The sequence below is a fragment of the Tachysurus fulvidraco genome, chromosome 21, assembly GCF_022655615.1.
Source record: "Tachysurus fulvidraco isolate hzauxx_2018 chromosome 21, HZAU_PFXX_2.0, whole genome shotgun sequence".
In the NCBI taxonomy this organism is placed as follows: Eukaryota; Metazoa; Chordata; class Actinopteri; order Siluriformes; family Bagridae; genus Tachysurus; species Tachysurus fulvidraco.
In genome coordinates, this window is record NC_062538.1 from 13691860 (window position 1) to 13707879 (window position 16020).

The 16020-nt window shown below is 41.3% G+C and overlaps 1 protein-coding gene and 1 pseudogene across 20 annotated transcripts in view; both read right to left on the reverse strand.

The window, feature by feature from the left end:
- LOC113646581 lies at positions 1–2755 on the reverse strand (annotated as a pseudogene).
- A 10568-nt stretch (positions 2756–13323) lies between these two features.
- Positions 13324–16020, reverse strand: part of tcf7 (transcription factor 7) — a 65061-nt gene continuing 62364 nt past the window's right edge. For 8 of the 20 annotated variants that reach the window (XM_047805587.1, XM_047805585.1, XM_047805582.1 and 5 more), the window contains one exon: positions 13324–14016. In XM_047805587.1, coding sequence (XP_047661543.1) covers positions 13797–14016 — 220 coding nt within the window. In that variant the 3' untranslated portion in view covers positions 13324–13796. Of the gene's footprint in view, positions 14040–16020 lie in introns of all 20 variants that reach the window. The other 12 variants (XM_047805586.1, XM_027152829.2, XM_047805592.1 and 9 more) reach the window with 8 other exon arrangements.

Sequence of the window (16020 nt, forward strand, 5' to 3'; positions counted from 1 at the left end):
TTACAAACCTTCACAGTCGAGGAGATTCTGACCAAAAGCAAAGTTTCTTTGATTCTTTTTGCCTCTGGTTGCTACCTTCTGGGCTGAGTTCTGCTTTGAAGAGGTTTTCCAAATCAGTTGCTGTCAGCTTCTTTTCAGTGTGGGAAAGGAAAGGAGCCAAAACACTTTGATGGTTCTGAAGTGCTGTCAGAAAGTTTAGAGTGGCAAGTCCATCTTTAAATCTGTCAAAGCAGTCAGAATTTAGGTTGTCTTATTAACAGGCTTGCAATAAACAGTTAATTGTTTAGTGAAAAATCTTAAAACCAAACATATAGTGGTATGTATATATTTTGTGGTGATTTTTACCTTTTAATAACAGTATGGTTTCTGTCAATCACATACCACCTGACATATTCTTCAAGAATGGTATGTTTTTCTTTAATGTTCGACACATGTCGAAAACACCCAGCAGTCTGGAGCAGGGTGCTATTTTTAAAAATAACATCTTGTAGTGACTCCAAAGTAGCTGCATTCTGAATCTGAGAAGATAATCAACAAAAGTGATTTGGTTAACAAATTATCCCTTTTTGAATATTTAAGTTAAATAATGAAACTTTCATTAAATACTTACACTTGCTACTGACAATCCTAAAATGTCTTAAATAAATAGTTTAGTAACCTTCCTACTAATACTCTGAGTTATGTTTATTTCCATACCTCTTCCAGCACCTTCACTATACCCTCATCTGAGACATCTTTCAAAGTGGCACTGAACGAGGGATGGTCTACAATGTGGTTTACCAGGTCTTTAGAAAGAAAATGGAGCCCTGGACCTCTTAACTTTTCAGTAACCAGTTTCTGCTTCTAAAGCAAACAACTTTTTATATTAAAGTACATACCAACTGAATTGTAAACCAGGTAGCGACTACTGGGAGGTCCATCAAAAATGGGTCGATACTGCAGGGAACTAATCAGCAAATTGAGAAGTTCTCGCCTTAGTCCACCTGTATCAAGGCCCTCTTCAAGTGTGCCAGCATCATCAGAGAACTTCACAAACATGTCATTGAATTCAGAGTATGCGACACGTTTAAATCCTCTGACTGCCCCATCCCACACATTGGATCTCATAATGTTGAATCTGCTGACACTTTTTCGATCAATGGCAAGAGCCAGATTTGCAATAATGTCAGGAGCTGTTAAACTGCTTTGTTCCCTAAAGTGTGAAAACAGTGTTTTAAAACAATGTAAATCAGTATTGTATATTTTCCATTAAACATACTTTTGCAGCTTACTCTATTGGTTCTGGGACATCAAGACAGTGTGCTGTAGTTTCAAACTCATCATCCTCTTCAGTAATCACAGGTGCATAAATGTCCATGTATTCTCTACCAATAAGCAGGCAGCAGGAACAAATACATAACCATGCAAAAATATTTAGAAAATATAGAAAATATTTAGTGAACCAAACAAACCTGTAACAGTGGTTTTCTGCTGTAACATGAGCTGAAGTACCTGGTTGGTCATCCTCTGTATCTGAGAGTATTGTCTTAAAACAAAAAGACTTTATCAACAATTATTATATTTAGAAAAAGACATGGTATGCATGGCAGTAGTATCCAGAGATCATACCATGTCATGCTAGTCAGATTAATATACTTAAATCACTATTAAAACTAACCTTGACTTCACTTCCTGGAGCACAATCACTACAGACAAAAAACAGAAGCATATGTAATCAGACATTTAAGATTTGAAAGTATTTATTTGTTCTGCTTTTATAGTGAGCATGAACCATGACAAGATTAAAAATATCTTACATTTTATTATCCATACTTTTTTCAGGTGTGCTTGTATGCAAAGGCTGAAAGAAAAAAAATATAATCAGTTCATACAGACATTTTTCAACAATTGAAAATCAATTGGATTTATTTACATTACCAGTGTGTCAGCCAGGTTAGATCTCTCAGGATTTTGTGTCCTTCTGATAACGTCTGTGTCTGATTCTGAACTGACTTCCTGTTCTCCTAGACACAGAACAAATGTTGTTATTACCCTAAATATAAACAATACTTTAAATATGGCAAACTAACCTCCAAAGTCCTTCCTTCTGCAAAGAAACAAATTTATCCTTGCATAAGGTTTTCCAATTTCTGTTTTATAGTCCTTCAGTGTAAAGGGCCTTGGGGTCCCAGGAACATTAATGACCTCTGAGCCATCTGGGTAAAGACGTACATAGGGTCCTTCCTCCATGTCTTTATTAAAGTCTTTCATTTTTTTTTCAGCCATAATGAGGGTTTCACTTGCATTTACAAGTGGATTCGTGAATAACTGGATCATTTTCCCTCGTTGTGGTTTTATGCAGCCATTCTGTAGTGACATTATACCGATATTAATAACCTGTAAAGAAAAAATTTACCAACATCACTATAACAAATGTGCCATTCACAAACCATCGCTAAACAGCCACTTAAATATGCTCATTGACCTGGACTTTCTTCTCCTCCTTTCTGATTAAGAAGCTGAAGCTGAAGATTTTTTCCACAGGAACTGCAGAAATTTGGCAAAACATCGAATTAGAATCCACAGTAAGGACAATACATTTTGTACACTTTTACACACATTCCAACTTTTCCTTGTGGCAGACAGTTGTACTACCTTGAGTGACAGGTGTCTTGTCCAATGATCGGCATGTGTTCCAATCACAAACTCTTCCGGGTTATCTGAATTGTCGTTGTGTTTTCTGATTTGGTAATGTGTTTTCTGATTTGGTAATGTGTTTCGTGCAACGACTCAGACAACCCGGAAGAGGTAGGAATGGAAACTTACCGATCATTGGAAAAGACATCTGTCATTCAAGATATACAGGTGAATGAAAGGTGTCTCGTCCAATGATCGGTAAGTTTCCATTCACAAACTATACCACCCTCTTCCGGGTTGTCTGACTTGTCGTTGTGTTTTTTGATTTGTTAATTTGTTTTCTGATTTGGTAATGTGTTTTCTGATTTGGTAATGTGTTTTTGGATTTGGTAATGTGTTTTCTGATTTGGTAATGTGTTTTCTGATTTGGTAATGTGTTTTGCACTTCTCGGCCACCGTAACAAACCCCCCAAATCAAGTTCCTAGTGAAATGCTCTCTGACAACAAATGCAATGAGTTTCCAACCTTTTTCTCTGAGAAAATCAGTAATATCAGATTGGCAATCAATACGGCCTCATATTGTAATGTGGTCAGTCAGACCTCACTACAACAACCTCAAAAATTTGTCATTTTCTCAGAATTTAACATCATTGATATAAAAACCCTGGAAGAAGCAGTACAACATCTGAAAGCATCAACTTGCAGCCTTGACACCCTCCCCACATCCTTTCTCAAAAAGGTACTTAACTGCTTAGAAACTGACCTCTTAAAAATAGTAAATACCTCTCTGCTCACAGGCACTTTTCCAGAGTCCCTAAAAACGGCAGTTGTTAAGCCTCTCCTAAAAAAGAGTAACCTAGACAAAACCATTCTTAGCAACTACAGACCAATCTCTAATCTTCCTTTTATAGGCAAGATCATTGAAAAGGTTGTTTTCAATCAGCTGAACAAATTCTTAAACTCAAATGGCTACCTGGACAATTTTCAATCTGGTTTCCGCCAGCATCACAGCACAGAGACAGTGCTCGTAAAGATAATAAATGATATTCGCTTAAACTCTGATTTGGGTAAAATATCAGTGCTGGTGCTACTAGATCTTTGTGATGACTTTGTGACTTTGACACGGTAGATCACACCATACTCTTACATAGACTGGAAAACTGGGTAGGGCTTTCTGGGATGGTCCTCAAATGGTTTAAATCATACCTAAAAGGGAGAGGTTACTATGTGAACATAGGTAACCATAAATCTGAGTGGACATCCATGACATGTGGAGTCCCACAGGGCTCAATTCTTGCACCGCTTCTCTTTAATTTGTATATGCTCCCAATTGGTCAAATAATGAAAAAGAACCATATTGCTTACCACAGCTATGCAGATGACACCCAGATATACTTAGCCCTGTCCCCTAATGACTACAGCCCCATTGACTCTCTATGTAAGTGCATTGATAAAATTAACAGTTGGATGCGTCAAAACTTCCTCCAGTTAAACAAAGACAAAACCGAAGTCATTGTATTCGGAAATAAAGATGAAACTCTCAAGGTTAACACACAACTTGACTCTAGGGGTCTAAAGACACAAAATAAAGTCAGAAATCTTGGTGTAATTTTAGAGTCTGACCTTAATTTCAGTAGTCATGTGAAAGCGATAAGCAAATCAGCTTACTACCATCACAGAAATATAGCCAGAATTAGATGTTTTGTCTCAAGACAGAACTTAGAAAAACTTGTTCATGCTTTCATCACCAGCAGGGTGGATTATTGCAATGGACTCCTTACTGGGATCCCCAAAAAGACCATTAGAAAGCTGCAGCTCATACAGAACGCTGCTGCCAGAATTCTGACCAGAACCAAAAAAATCTGAGCACATCACTCCAGTCCTCAGGTCCTTACACTGGCTTCCAGTTACATTTAGAATAGATTTTAAAGTATTGTTACTGGTTTATAAATCACTTCATGGCTTAGGACCGAAATACATTACAGATATGCTAATTGAATATAAAACAAGCAGACTACTCAGATCATTAGGATCAGGTCAGTTAGAGATACCAAGGGTTCACTCAAAACAAGGTGCGTCAGCATTTAGTTATTATGCCACCTATAGCTGGAATCAGCTTCCAGAAGAGATCAGATGTGCTTCAACAGTAGACACTTTTAAATCAAGATTAAAAACACATCTGTTTAACTCTGCATTTACTGAATGAGAGCTGTGCTGCTTCACACTGACTGCACTTTGTATCCAAATCACTTTTACTCCTGTTTTATTCTTTTTAACATATTTTAATCTGTTTTTATTAAAATCACATTTATTTTCCTTAATTGTTATTTGTTTTTGTTATGATTTTATCTTGTTTCTTATTTTTCATATATATTTATTTTTCTCTTTTATAAACTGTTTTCTAATTTCTATGTAAAGCACTTTGAATGACCTCTGTGTATGAAATGTGCTATACAAATAAACTTGCCTTGCCTTGCCTTGCCTAGCAGCACTAATTAGATTTTTGCAGCTCAAAAAGCTCTCCTTCCATGCTAATTAAAATACTGTGCCATAACTTGGGTTAATGTGATTAACTTTTTAATTTCCTGGTTGAATGTTTTAGGGTTTGTGTGTGGTCAGTGTACTACAGTGCAAGTTTTTCTCTTTAATTTTTTTTCCTTTTAAGTGGTGCTAGTGTGTAATGACACTGACTCCTAATTAGTCACCTGATCTAGTTCTGTGGGGACAGACAGTGATCCATTCATGGATGATAATTCTGGGAGACTGTAAATAGCAGACATACATGTGTGTTTAACAGGGTGATGTGCCAAATTGCAAATATTGTGTACAAGACCTTTTAAAGGAAACGAGTGTGACTATACTTTCTATATTTAATCCAAAGGTTAGATTAAGATCAAGCTTACAAACTCCATTTACATTTAAACAGTATGGCAGCCACACATCAGTAAATTTCAAGGAGGCAGATTACTCAGATAGTTGTAATTCATGTTGGTAATATGGATTTGAACCAACTTGAAAGACATGCTTAATACTAGGATCCAAGGACATCTCCATAGGTTGTGACATCATCACTGATTGAGGGTGGAGCCCTTAAGTTAAGGTTAAGGGTTTAATGGGTTAAGGATAAGGCTTAACAGATGGTTTTGAGAAACCAAAAGTCCAGTTAAGCTGAGATTTAGTGAGCTGCATCAAACTGTTCATCTCTAACTGGTTTTTAATCCCACAAAAATATGTTTTTCTTCTTCTTCTTCTTCTTCTTCTTCTTCTTCTTCTTCTTCTTGTGAGAAGATATATTTGTATGAACATATATTTTCATTTCATGGTTGTAACTTACTGTACATAAAAGTGTCAATACGCATTCAGATTTTAGCCATGGATTGACTGCCTAAGTGTGAGAGGAAGATGTGACATTTTTATATTCAATTTGCAATTTTCATTGTTGTTTTACCTGAATTAAGCCAAATGCACAATATGGAAATGTGAAAAATGGGTGAAATATGCTGATATGCTTCTGATGTTCATTCATTCATTTTCTACCGCTTATCCGAACTACTCGGGTCACGGGGAGCCTGTGCCTATCTCAGGCGTTATCGGGCATAATTCAGAATACACCCTGGATGGAGTGCCAACCCATCGCAGGGCACACACACGCTCTCATTCACTCACGCAATCACACATTACGGACATCAACTGAAGGTTGAGATGCCAATCAACTTACCATGTCTTTGGACCGAGGTAGGAAACCGGAGTACCCGGAAGAAACCCCTGAGGCACGGGACATGCAAACTCCACACACACAAGGCGGAGGCGGGAATCGAACCCCCAACCCTGGAGGTGTGAGGCGAACGTGCCAACCACTAAGCCACCTCTCTTCTTCTGCCCCCCCCCTTCTGATGTTCACATATTTCTTATTGTGAATACTGCTGCTACTTTATACTTAAATTTTAGTGTTGACTTCTGTGGTTGAAGATTGTTAATAGATGTAGTGGTGTTAAAGCTTGTGATATTGCAGTTTATATGTAGTTAATATACAGCTGTGCTGTTGTCAATCTGTATCCACCCACTAGGGATGCAGTGCTTATTAAAGAGAATGTTAGAGATTATAGAGACAACAGAGTCCATTTTGTTAATTGGCCTAACTCATATCATAAGGATACTCTGTGTGTGTGTATAAATGTATGAGGATAGAGTAAGCCAAGTAGGGCCAGTCTGATTTTCATGTATTCGAAAGAGTTAGGAAAAAATGGTTTGATTACCTTTGGCTGATTATCCTATCTGCTATTTTTATTTTCTGTAATCCTACAGTACATTATGTAAAACGCAGTTCATTCAATAGATTTTAGGGGATGGTTTCTCTGTCAATCAATTTAAATGTGCAAATCTGTGAAAAGATGTTTACCATTGACATAAATGAACTACTATCACAAAATGTAAAAAGTATATTTGTCAGCACCAACATCTCCCCTACCTTGACCATCTTGGATTTTTACTTCCGGCGGTGGCCATTTTATGTGACCAGGCATTATATAAGGACTTACTTTGTCTCTGCCTGTTCCTAAACCCCAGATTTCTGTTTGCCCTGCAACACTTCTAGTTTCCGTTCCTGCCTGCCCTCTACTGCTCTGTTCTTCAGTTTGGGATTTTTGGACTGCTTTCTACCCTGCTTTTTGCCTGCTCTACATTGCCCTGTTTGGCTGTTTTTGGATTACCGGACTGTTTATGACCTTGGTTTCTGCCTGCTCTACAATGCCCTGTTTGCCTGATTATTGGATTACTGGACTGTTTCTGACTCTGTTTGCTGCCTGCTTTGCATTGACCCATTTGCCCCCTTTATTGGACTGTCTGTTATATAAAACTGTGTCTCCCCTGTTTTAATCCAGCTCATATTAAAGACTCTTAATTTTAAATCTGAATAAGATTATGAATAATAATTTGAAAGCATTTGGGTCCTCACCTGACATCCCTGACAATATTGATCTATGGTTAAAGACAGCATCACAGGTAGGTAATTTATGGTACATTCAATATGCATCGGTTACTTATTTCGTACATAGGTTACTTATAATATATAATCCTGTCTTTAAATTAGTAGACCATGACATGGCGTTGGTGGATCAGGCAGCTTGGGAATGGGCGCTGTGGTGAAAGCTGTCTGGAGCTAAGTCAGCTGTATGATTTCATGGCAGGCACTTGGGATCTCCTCAGAGCATCAGCATTAGGGGTGAGTGAGAGAGTAAGCCCCAGATGCACGAGTAGAAGTTTGCAAATCCATGGAACTGCTTCAGGTCTTTGATCTATTCCATGGTGTGGGCCAATAGGTGACAGCAGCTACCTTTGACTGGTCCATGGAAACTCCATCAAGGCTGATTACCTAGTCCATGAATGAGAAGTGTGCATTGGTGATACTTGTATTTCTCCCACTTCATTTACAACAATTGCTGCAGGAGGCACTGGAGGACCTAGATGACATGAGGCAGACATGACTTTATAGGATGTGAAGTAGATAAGGATGCCATCAGCACAGGCAATGATGTATTGACATTGATCACTAAAAACACTAGCACTGGCTGCAGGGACTAAGTGCAGGGGATACCAGTACCTGAAAGTGCATTGATTTAACCCCCAATGGTCAACACAAGGTCTAATGTCATCCCTTTTTTCCTCTCAAAGAAGAAGCCAGCCATCATGGGGGATGTGAATGACCACATTCTTTGGAGCACCTCTTGCCTCCCACAAATGGAGCTTCACAACCCCCAAATCTTCTGGTCAAGCAAGCAAATCACCATCTGGTCCTCAGACAATGGTTTAACTTTTAGTTTAGCTCAGGGAATAGACACCGTCTCAATATTCCTGAACCTGTGTAAAGACCCCTGCTGGCACTAAGATTTCCAACTAACAAATTTGACAAGCTGAATGATTGCCGTGTTTATATTGTACATTAGATGGTGATTAGCAGGATACAGTCTTGTATATTATTGACTGTGACAAATTATTTTTGTGACAGAAAGGGAAAGATGACATGAAAATGGCAATACAAAATTATTAATGAAATATGTCTCTAGAGTTAGTTCATACTAAAAATGGTGAACTAAATAAAACAGTAATTACTAAATAGAAACTCACATTACTACTCTGTACAATTGTGGTGAGCTGAAAAAGAATCTCAGAAACACATGTTGGGCTACAACAGCAGTAGACTCCATTGGGTATCACTTCTGTCACAGGCTAACCAGATTGAAAAAACATAGCTTGGTTTGGTTTCAATTCTGATAGACTCAACCTGCCTTGTGTAAACAGCCCGTTGTGGATGTGGTGCAATGAGTGGGGAATGTTTTTATGTCACACATAGACATAGGACACACTGGACATATTTATACTAATAAATCATTGCTTGAATATTTGTATTCGAGTATTCATGCTTCCATTCATGGCCACAATAAAAGGACGTATCAATTATCCATCCATCCATCCATCCATTTTCTACCGCTTATCCGGGGCCGGGTCGCGGGGGCAGCAGTCTAAGCAGGGATGCCCAGACTTCCCTCTCCCCAGACACTTCCTCCAGCTCTTCCGGGGGAATACCGAGGCGTTCCCAGGCCAGCCGAGAGACATAGTCCCTCCAGCGTGTCCTAGGTCTTCCCCGGGGCCTCCTCCCGGTTGGACATGCCCGGAACACCTCCCCAGGGAGGCATCCAGGAGGCATCCGAAACATATGCCCGAGCCACCTCAGCTGACCCCTCTCAATGTGGAGGAGCAGCAGCTTTACTCTGAGCTCCTCCCGAGTGACTGAGCTCCTCACCCTATCTCTAAGGGTGCGCCCAGCCACTCTGCGGAGGAAACTCATTTCGGCCGCCTGTATCCGGGATCTTGTCCTTTCGGTCATGACCCAAAGCTCATGGCCATAGGTGAGGGTAGGAACGTAGATTGACTGGTAAATAGAGAGCTTCGCCTTGTGGCTCAGCTCTCTCTTCACCACAACAGATCGGTATATCGACCGCATCACTGCAGAAGATACACCGATCCGCCTGTCGATCTCCCGCTCCATCCTTCCCTCACTCGTGAACAGGACCCCAAGATACTTAAACTCCTCCACTTGAGGCAGGAACTCTCCACCAACCTGAAGAGGGCAAGCCACCCTTTTCCGGCTGAGAACCATGGCCTCGGACTTGGAGGTGCTGATTCTCATCCCCGCCGCTTCACACTCGGCTGCAAACCTTCCCAGTGCATGCTGAAGGTCCTGATTTGAAGAAGCCAACAGGACAACATCATCTGCAAAAAGCAGAGACGAAATCCTGTGGTCCCCAAACCTGACTCCCTCCAGCCCCCGACTGCACCTAGAAATCCTGTCCATATAAATAATGAACAGGACCGGTGACAAAGGGCAGCCCTGCCGGAGTCCAACATGCACCGGGAACAAGTCGGACTTACACCCGGCAATGCGAACCAAACTCCTGCTCCGGGCATATAGGGACCGGACAGCCCTTAACAGAGGGCCCCGGACCCCATACTCCCAGAGCACCCCCCGCAGGCCATCACGAGGGACACAGTCAAATGCCTTCTCCAGATCCACAAAACACATGTGGATTGGTTGGGCAAACTCCCATGAACCCTCCAGCAACCTGGTGAGGGTATCGAGATGGTCCAGTGTTCCACGACCAGGACGAAACCCGCATTGTTCCTCCTGAATCCAAGGTTCGACTATCGGCCGAATTCTCCTCTCCAGTACCCTGGCATAGACTTTTCCGGGGAGGCTGAGGAGTGTGATCCCCCTATAGTTGGAACACACCATCCGGTCCCCCTTCTTAAACAGAGGGACCACCACCCCAGTCTGCCAGTCCAGAGGCACTGTCCCCAACCGCCACGCGATGTTGCAGAGGCGTGTCAGCCAAGACAGCCCCACAACATCCAGAGACTTAAGGTACTCAGGGCGGATCTCATCCACCCCCGGTGCCTTGCCACTGAGGAGCTTCTCAACTACCTCAGTGACCTCAGCTTGGGGGATCGACGAGTCCACAACCGAGCCCTCCGCCTCTGCTTCCTCAATGGAAGACATGTTGGTGGGGTTGAGGAGATCCTCGAAGTACTCCTTCCACCGTCCGAGGATGTGACCAGTCGAAGTCAGCAGATTCCCACTCCCACTGTAAACAGTGTGAGCAGGGCACTGCTTCCCCCTCCTGAGACGCCGGACGGTTTGCCAGAATTTCTTCGAGGCCAACCGATAGTCCTTCTCCATGGCCTCACCGAACTCCTCCCAGACCCGAGTTTTTGCCTCTGCAACCACCCGGGCTGAAGCTCGCTTGGCCCTCCGGTAACTATCAGCTGCCTCCGGAGTCCCCCAAGCCAACCAGGCTCGATAGGACTCCTTCTTCAGCTTGACGGCATCCCTTACTTCCGGGGTTCACCACCGGGTTCGGGGATTGCCGCCACGACAGGCACCGGAGACCTTACGGCCACAGCTCGGTGCGGCTGCATCAACAATGGAGGTGGAGAACATGGTCCACTCGGACTCAATGTCTCCAACCTCCCTCGGGATCTGGTTGAAGCTCTGCCGGAGGTGAGAGTTGAAGATCTCTCTGACAGGAGACTCTGCCAAACATTCCCAACGGACCCTCACAGTACGTTTGGGTCTGCCAAGTCTGTCCAACTTCCTCCCCTGCCATCGGACCCAACTCACCACCAGGTGGTGATCAGTTGACAGCTCCGCCCCTCTCTTTACCCGAGTGTCCAAGACATACGGCCGGAGGTCAGATGAAACAACCACAAAGTCGATCATCGACTTCCGACCTAGGGTGTCCTGGTGCCATGTGTACTGATGGATGCCCTTATGCTTGAACATGGTGTTTGTTACGGACAAACTGTGACTAGCACAGAAGTCCAATAACAGAACACCACGTGGGTTCAGTTCGGGGGGGGCCGTTCCTCCTAATCACGCCCCTCCAGGTGTCACTGTCGCTGCCCATGTGAGCGTTGAAGTCCCCCAGTAGAACGACGGAGTCCCCAGTCGGGGCACTTTCTAGCACCCCTCCCAGAGACGCCAAGAAGGTCGGGTACTCTACACTGCCATTTGGCCCATAAGCACAAATAACAGTGAGAGACCTCTCCCTGACCCGAAGGCGCAGGGAAACGACCCTCTCGTTCACCGGGGTGAACTCCAACACATGGCTGCTGAGCTGGGGGGCTATGAGCAAGCACACACCAGCCCGCCGCCTCTCACCGCGGGCAACTCCAGAGTAGTAGAGAGTCCAGCCTCTCTCGAGGAGTTGGGTTCCAGAGCCCAAGCTGTGCGTGGAGGCGAGCCCAACTATCTCTAGTCGGTATCTCTCAACCTCCCGCACCAGCTCAGGCTCCTTCCCCCCCAGCGAGGTGACATTCCATGTCCCTAGAGTCAGATTCCGTGTCCGAAGATTGGGTCGCCGAGGCTCCCGCCTTCGACTGCCACCCAATCCACATTGCACCAGCCCCTTACGGTTTCTCCTGCAGGTGGTGGGCCCACAGGAGATCAGTCCCACGTCGCTCCTTCGGGCTGAGCCCGGCCGGGCCCCGTGGGGTAAGACCCGGCCACCAGGCACTCGCATGCGAGCCCCAACCCCGGGCCTGGCTCCAGGGTGGGGCCCCGGTTGCGCCATACCGGGCGACGTCACGGACCTTGTTACAATTTTCTTCATATCTTCATATTTTCTTCGTATCGATTAATGACCACTTTACCCATAGTTCCAACTGGCCAGTTTGAGTAAGATTGTATCAGATCATAGCAGTGGTCCCTCTCTAAACCTATCATTTAAGTTTCAAGCCTGTTACATTTCAGCTTGAAATTTCAGCTTGGTCAACTTCACAGATTTTGAGAAACATAATAATATAATAAATCATTAGATATTTTTTCTTCTGTTTTACATCTTATGCAAACTGAGTAGTGTGAAATCAATACTGTGAAGATATGGCAAAAATCCTAGGACTACTTTAAATAAAATGCACTGCTCAGCTGTTTGGAAAGTCAATACATTTTTGTAAAATAATTTCAGTAATTTTTCTCTGTGCGTTATTGAAAAATTAAAGTTCAAGTTCACAAAATTTGTGGATAGAGGGTAACAATGGGAGTACAGTGATCCCTCGTTTATCGCGGTTAATGGGGACCGGAACCCCTCACGATAGGTGAAAATCCGTGAAGTAGGATTGGCCCTAAGTTTGACCTTTTCACTGATGGTCATCATCTTCCTCTTCCTCTTGGGCTCACTAGAGGAATCTTTCACAGGGGCACGGCGCTTGGGATGCATTGTAAGGGCTTAAGGAAAAGTTAATTTCGAACACAATATGCGAGACACAGTTGACAGCGTGAACGAGAGTGGCGAGATACAATGAGGGAAGAAGCTGGGAGACGATGCGATGATGCGCAGCCAATCAGCTCAGATCTTGTGCCGGGAACCAATCATGTGCCTTGTCTGAGTGCCCGTGGGTATGTACAAAGCCTCTGAGAGAGTTTCTCTCTTTGTCTGGCATCCTGGGAAACCATTGTTATTTTTATTTCTCGATGAATATTTTTGAAAAATCAGCGTTGCACTGAGGCCGCGAAACTTGAACCGTGAAGTGGCGAGGGATTACTGTATTCCTTTTAACATTTCCATGAAGAACATAAATTCAATTTAAGGATTTCCAAAATGTTTAATATATTAAACATGTATACTTTACAAAAGAAAACAATAAATCACCACCTGTGAAACAAAGCTTTTTTTACTTAGGAGAAATAAAGAACTTTGATATATGAAGTAAACAAGCACAATAATTTGAGGAGCTGCATTAATTCAACATGTACTCTACAATGTAACTTGAGAACTATTCTATGACTGAACATATTCAGAATCAATACTGCATGATGAAACATTTTCCATTACTGTTAATTACAATGCATTCACACTGTGGTGTTTGGTTGAAAGACACCAGACAGAGCACTTTGTAAGTAGAGCAGTTTGTAAACAAATGCAAATATGGGAATAAAAAAATGACAAAAAAAACTATTTAACTTATAGAATACCATCATTTGATGACATTTTTAAAATTGTACAATTAAGTTGCCAGCAATGTGATTCATACAGCAGCTGGTGTCTTCATTTAAATTTCTCATTGTTGAATTATATGAACTACAAAAGTCTTGATTGGGTTATCTGTTTTTGCTCTGCTGAAGAAAATTAGAAGTTTGTGAGGACTGAGCAGTGGGGGTAAGGGTTTTGTCCGGTATGTGCATGGAGATTGCTGCCATTTTGAAAAGCATTGGGGTGGTTTAGAGGAGAGGTTTGTTGTGTGAAGTTATGAATAGGAGAGGAAAGCGATTCTACAGCACTTCCATCGGAAGAATTGTGGCAGGTGCACTGTCCTCTTTGAAGGTAGCGAATGCACTTCTTTTTTCTCCTAGGAACAGTCAAGAGAGTTGTCTGTGAATAAAATGTGGATGTAAAATGTCACAAAAATGCATACTCCATGAGAGAAAAATAACTGTTATAAAACATGAGTTATAAGATACACTGTATGGCCAAAAGTACATGGACTGTATGGTTGGGCACAGATATGCGAGATATCCTGGTACATAACATTGAGGTTAGGGTTCTATGCAGGCCATGGAGTAATTCCACAACAACCTTAGTAAATAAAGTCTTAACGTATCTAACTTTCATCCTAATTTGCTGAAAGGAAAATTTAATTCTACAACACACAAAGACATTTTGACATTCAAATGCTTAAAACTTTCAGGAGGACCCTCATATGTCTGATATGGTGAAGTATTCACAGACTTTTGCACATATAGGGAGCATGATGTACTTAAAAATTAATCTCGCTGACTGCTGACACTTGCTTTCTAATTTTGTTGTGATGAGATCAAAACAATATTATCAAATGTTGAGAAATTCTTGGAGCATGTTGTTTATATTGTAGCATTACTCTAGCAACAAGAAAAAATAAACCTTTTAAAATAATTCTAGCGTTGAGTACAGGGCTGCACCATTGGGTCATACATACTATCTTCATGTAACATTTACACACATTAAATAGTTTATTAATGGTGCTTGCAAAGCATCATTATTGTTATTGTGCATACTTATTATTAATGGTGCTTGCAAAGCATCATTATTGTTGTTCTGCATACTTATTATTATTATTATTATTATTATTATTATTATTATTATTAATGGTGCTTGCAAAGCATCATTATTGTTATTCTGCATACTTATTATTATTATTAATGGTGCTTGCAAAGCATCATTATTGTTATTCTGCATACTTATTATTATTATTATTATTATTATTATTATTATTATTATTATTATTATTATTATTAATGTGCTTGCAAAGCACATTCTTATTCTCTTGCATACTTATTATTATTATTATTATTATTAATGTGCTTGCAAAGCACATTCTTATTCTCTTGCATACTTATTATTATTATTATTATACTTCTTCTTCCGGACACTTTTTCGGCGCGTAACTTGTCCCGCAGCTTTGGTCCTATGTAAAGGTCTTTAAAGCTTGTTGCTATATTTCACAGTTGTTAGAATTGGTGAGCTTCAGTTGTTAGAATTGGTGAACTTCCAGTTTCATTTCATATTTATATATATATATCGTGGGATCGCCCCCTATTTTCATGATTTTCGTTTGATTCGTTAGGCCCTGGACTACAAATCTGACGCCTCAGTGTAGTTCTATAAGCCTCCTAGGACAAGTGAGAGCCGAAACAAAGGACAGAAGTGAACGTAATATTTGTGATGCGAGCGTTTTGGATTAAAGCGGTTTGGATTAAAAGGCTTACATATTCCAGTTCCTTAGACTCTTGGGGATTTCTTACAAGCATTTGTTTTGGAAAATATTACCCCAGTGAAGAAAGAGGAGCGTTTAATGGTAAGTATACGACTGGACTAGCGCCGCCTAGTTCAGGTGACTATCAACTTGGATTAAATTAGTATGATGGCTATAAATCATATTATGCTTTGTGTGTGGGCTTAATAAAATCCTGAGAGTCTAAGCTTTCAAACAATATAACATTTAACCGTGTATTTAGAGGATTTAATGCTTAAAACTAGTGGTGGCGTGCCGTGGACAGCATGACGGTCACATATGTTGTTGTTTCTGCCATTTGTATAACTTTTTGTTGTTTTCAACTATCAGTGTAGTTTATATAATTTTTTATTTCACTTTAAACTAATGTTCTTTTAAGAGCAGCAAGCTCTTTTAAGAGCCACCCATTAGTTCAAATTAAGTGCATTTTTTCTTTGTCTCCTCACATTACATAATTATTTTTTAAACATATGACACATGTATATCACAAAGAATGATAAGAATGACTTTAATATAATAAAGCTTGGGTACTGTTAGACTCGCCATTCTTCACATTAGTGAATTAATACATAAAACCGCAAA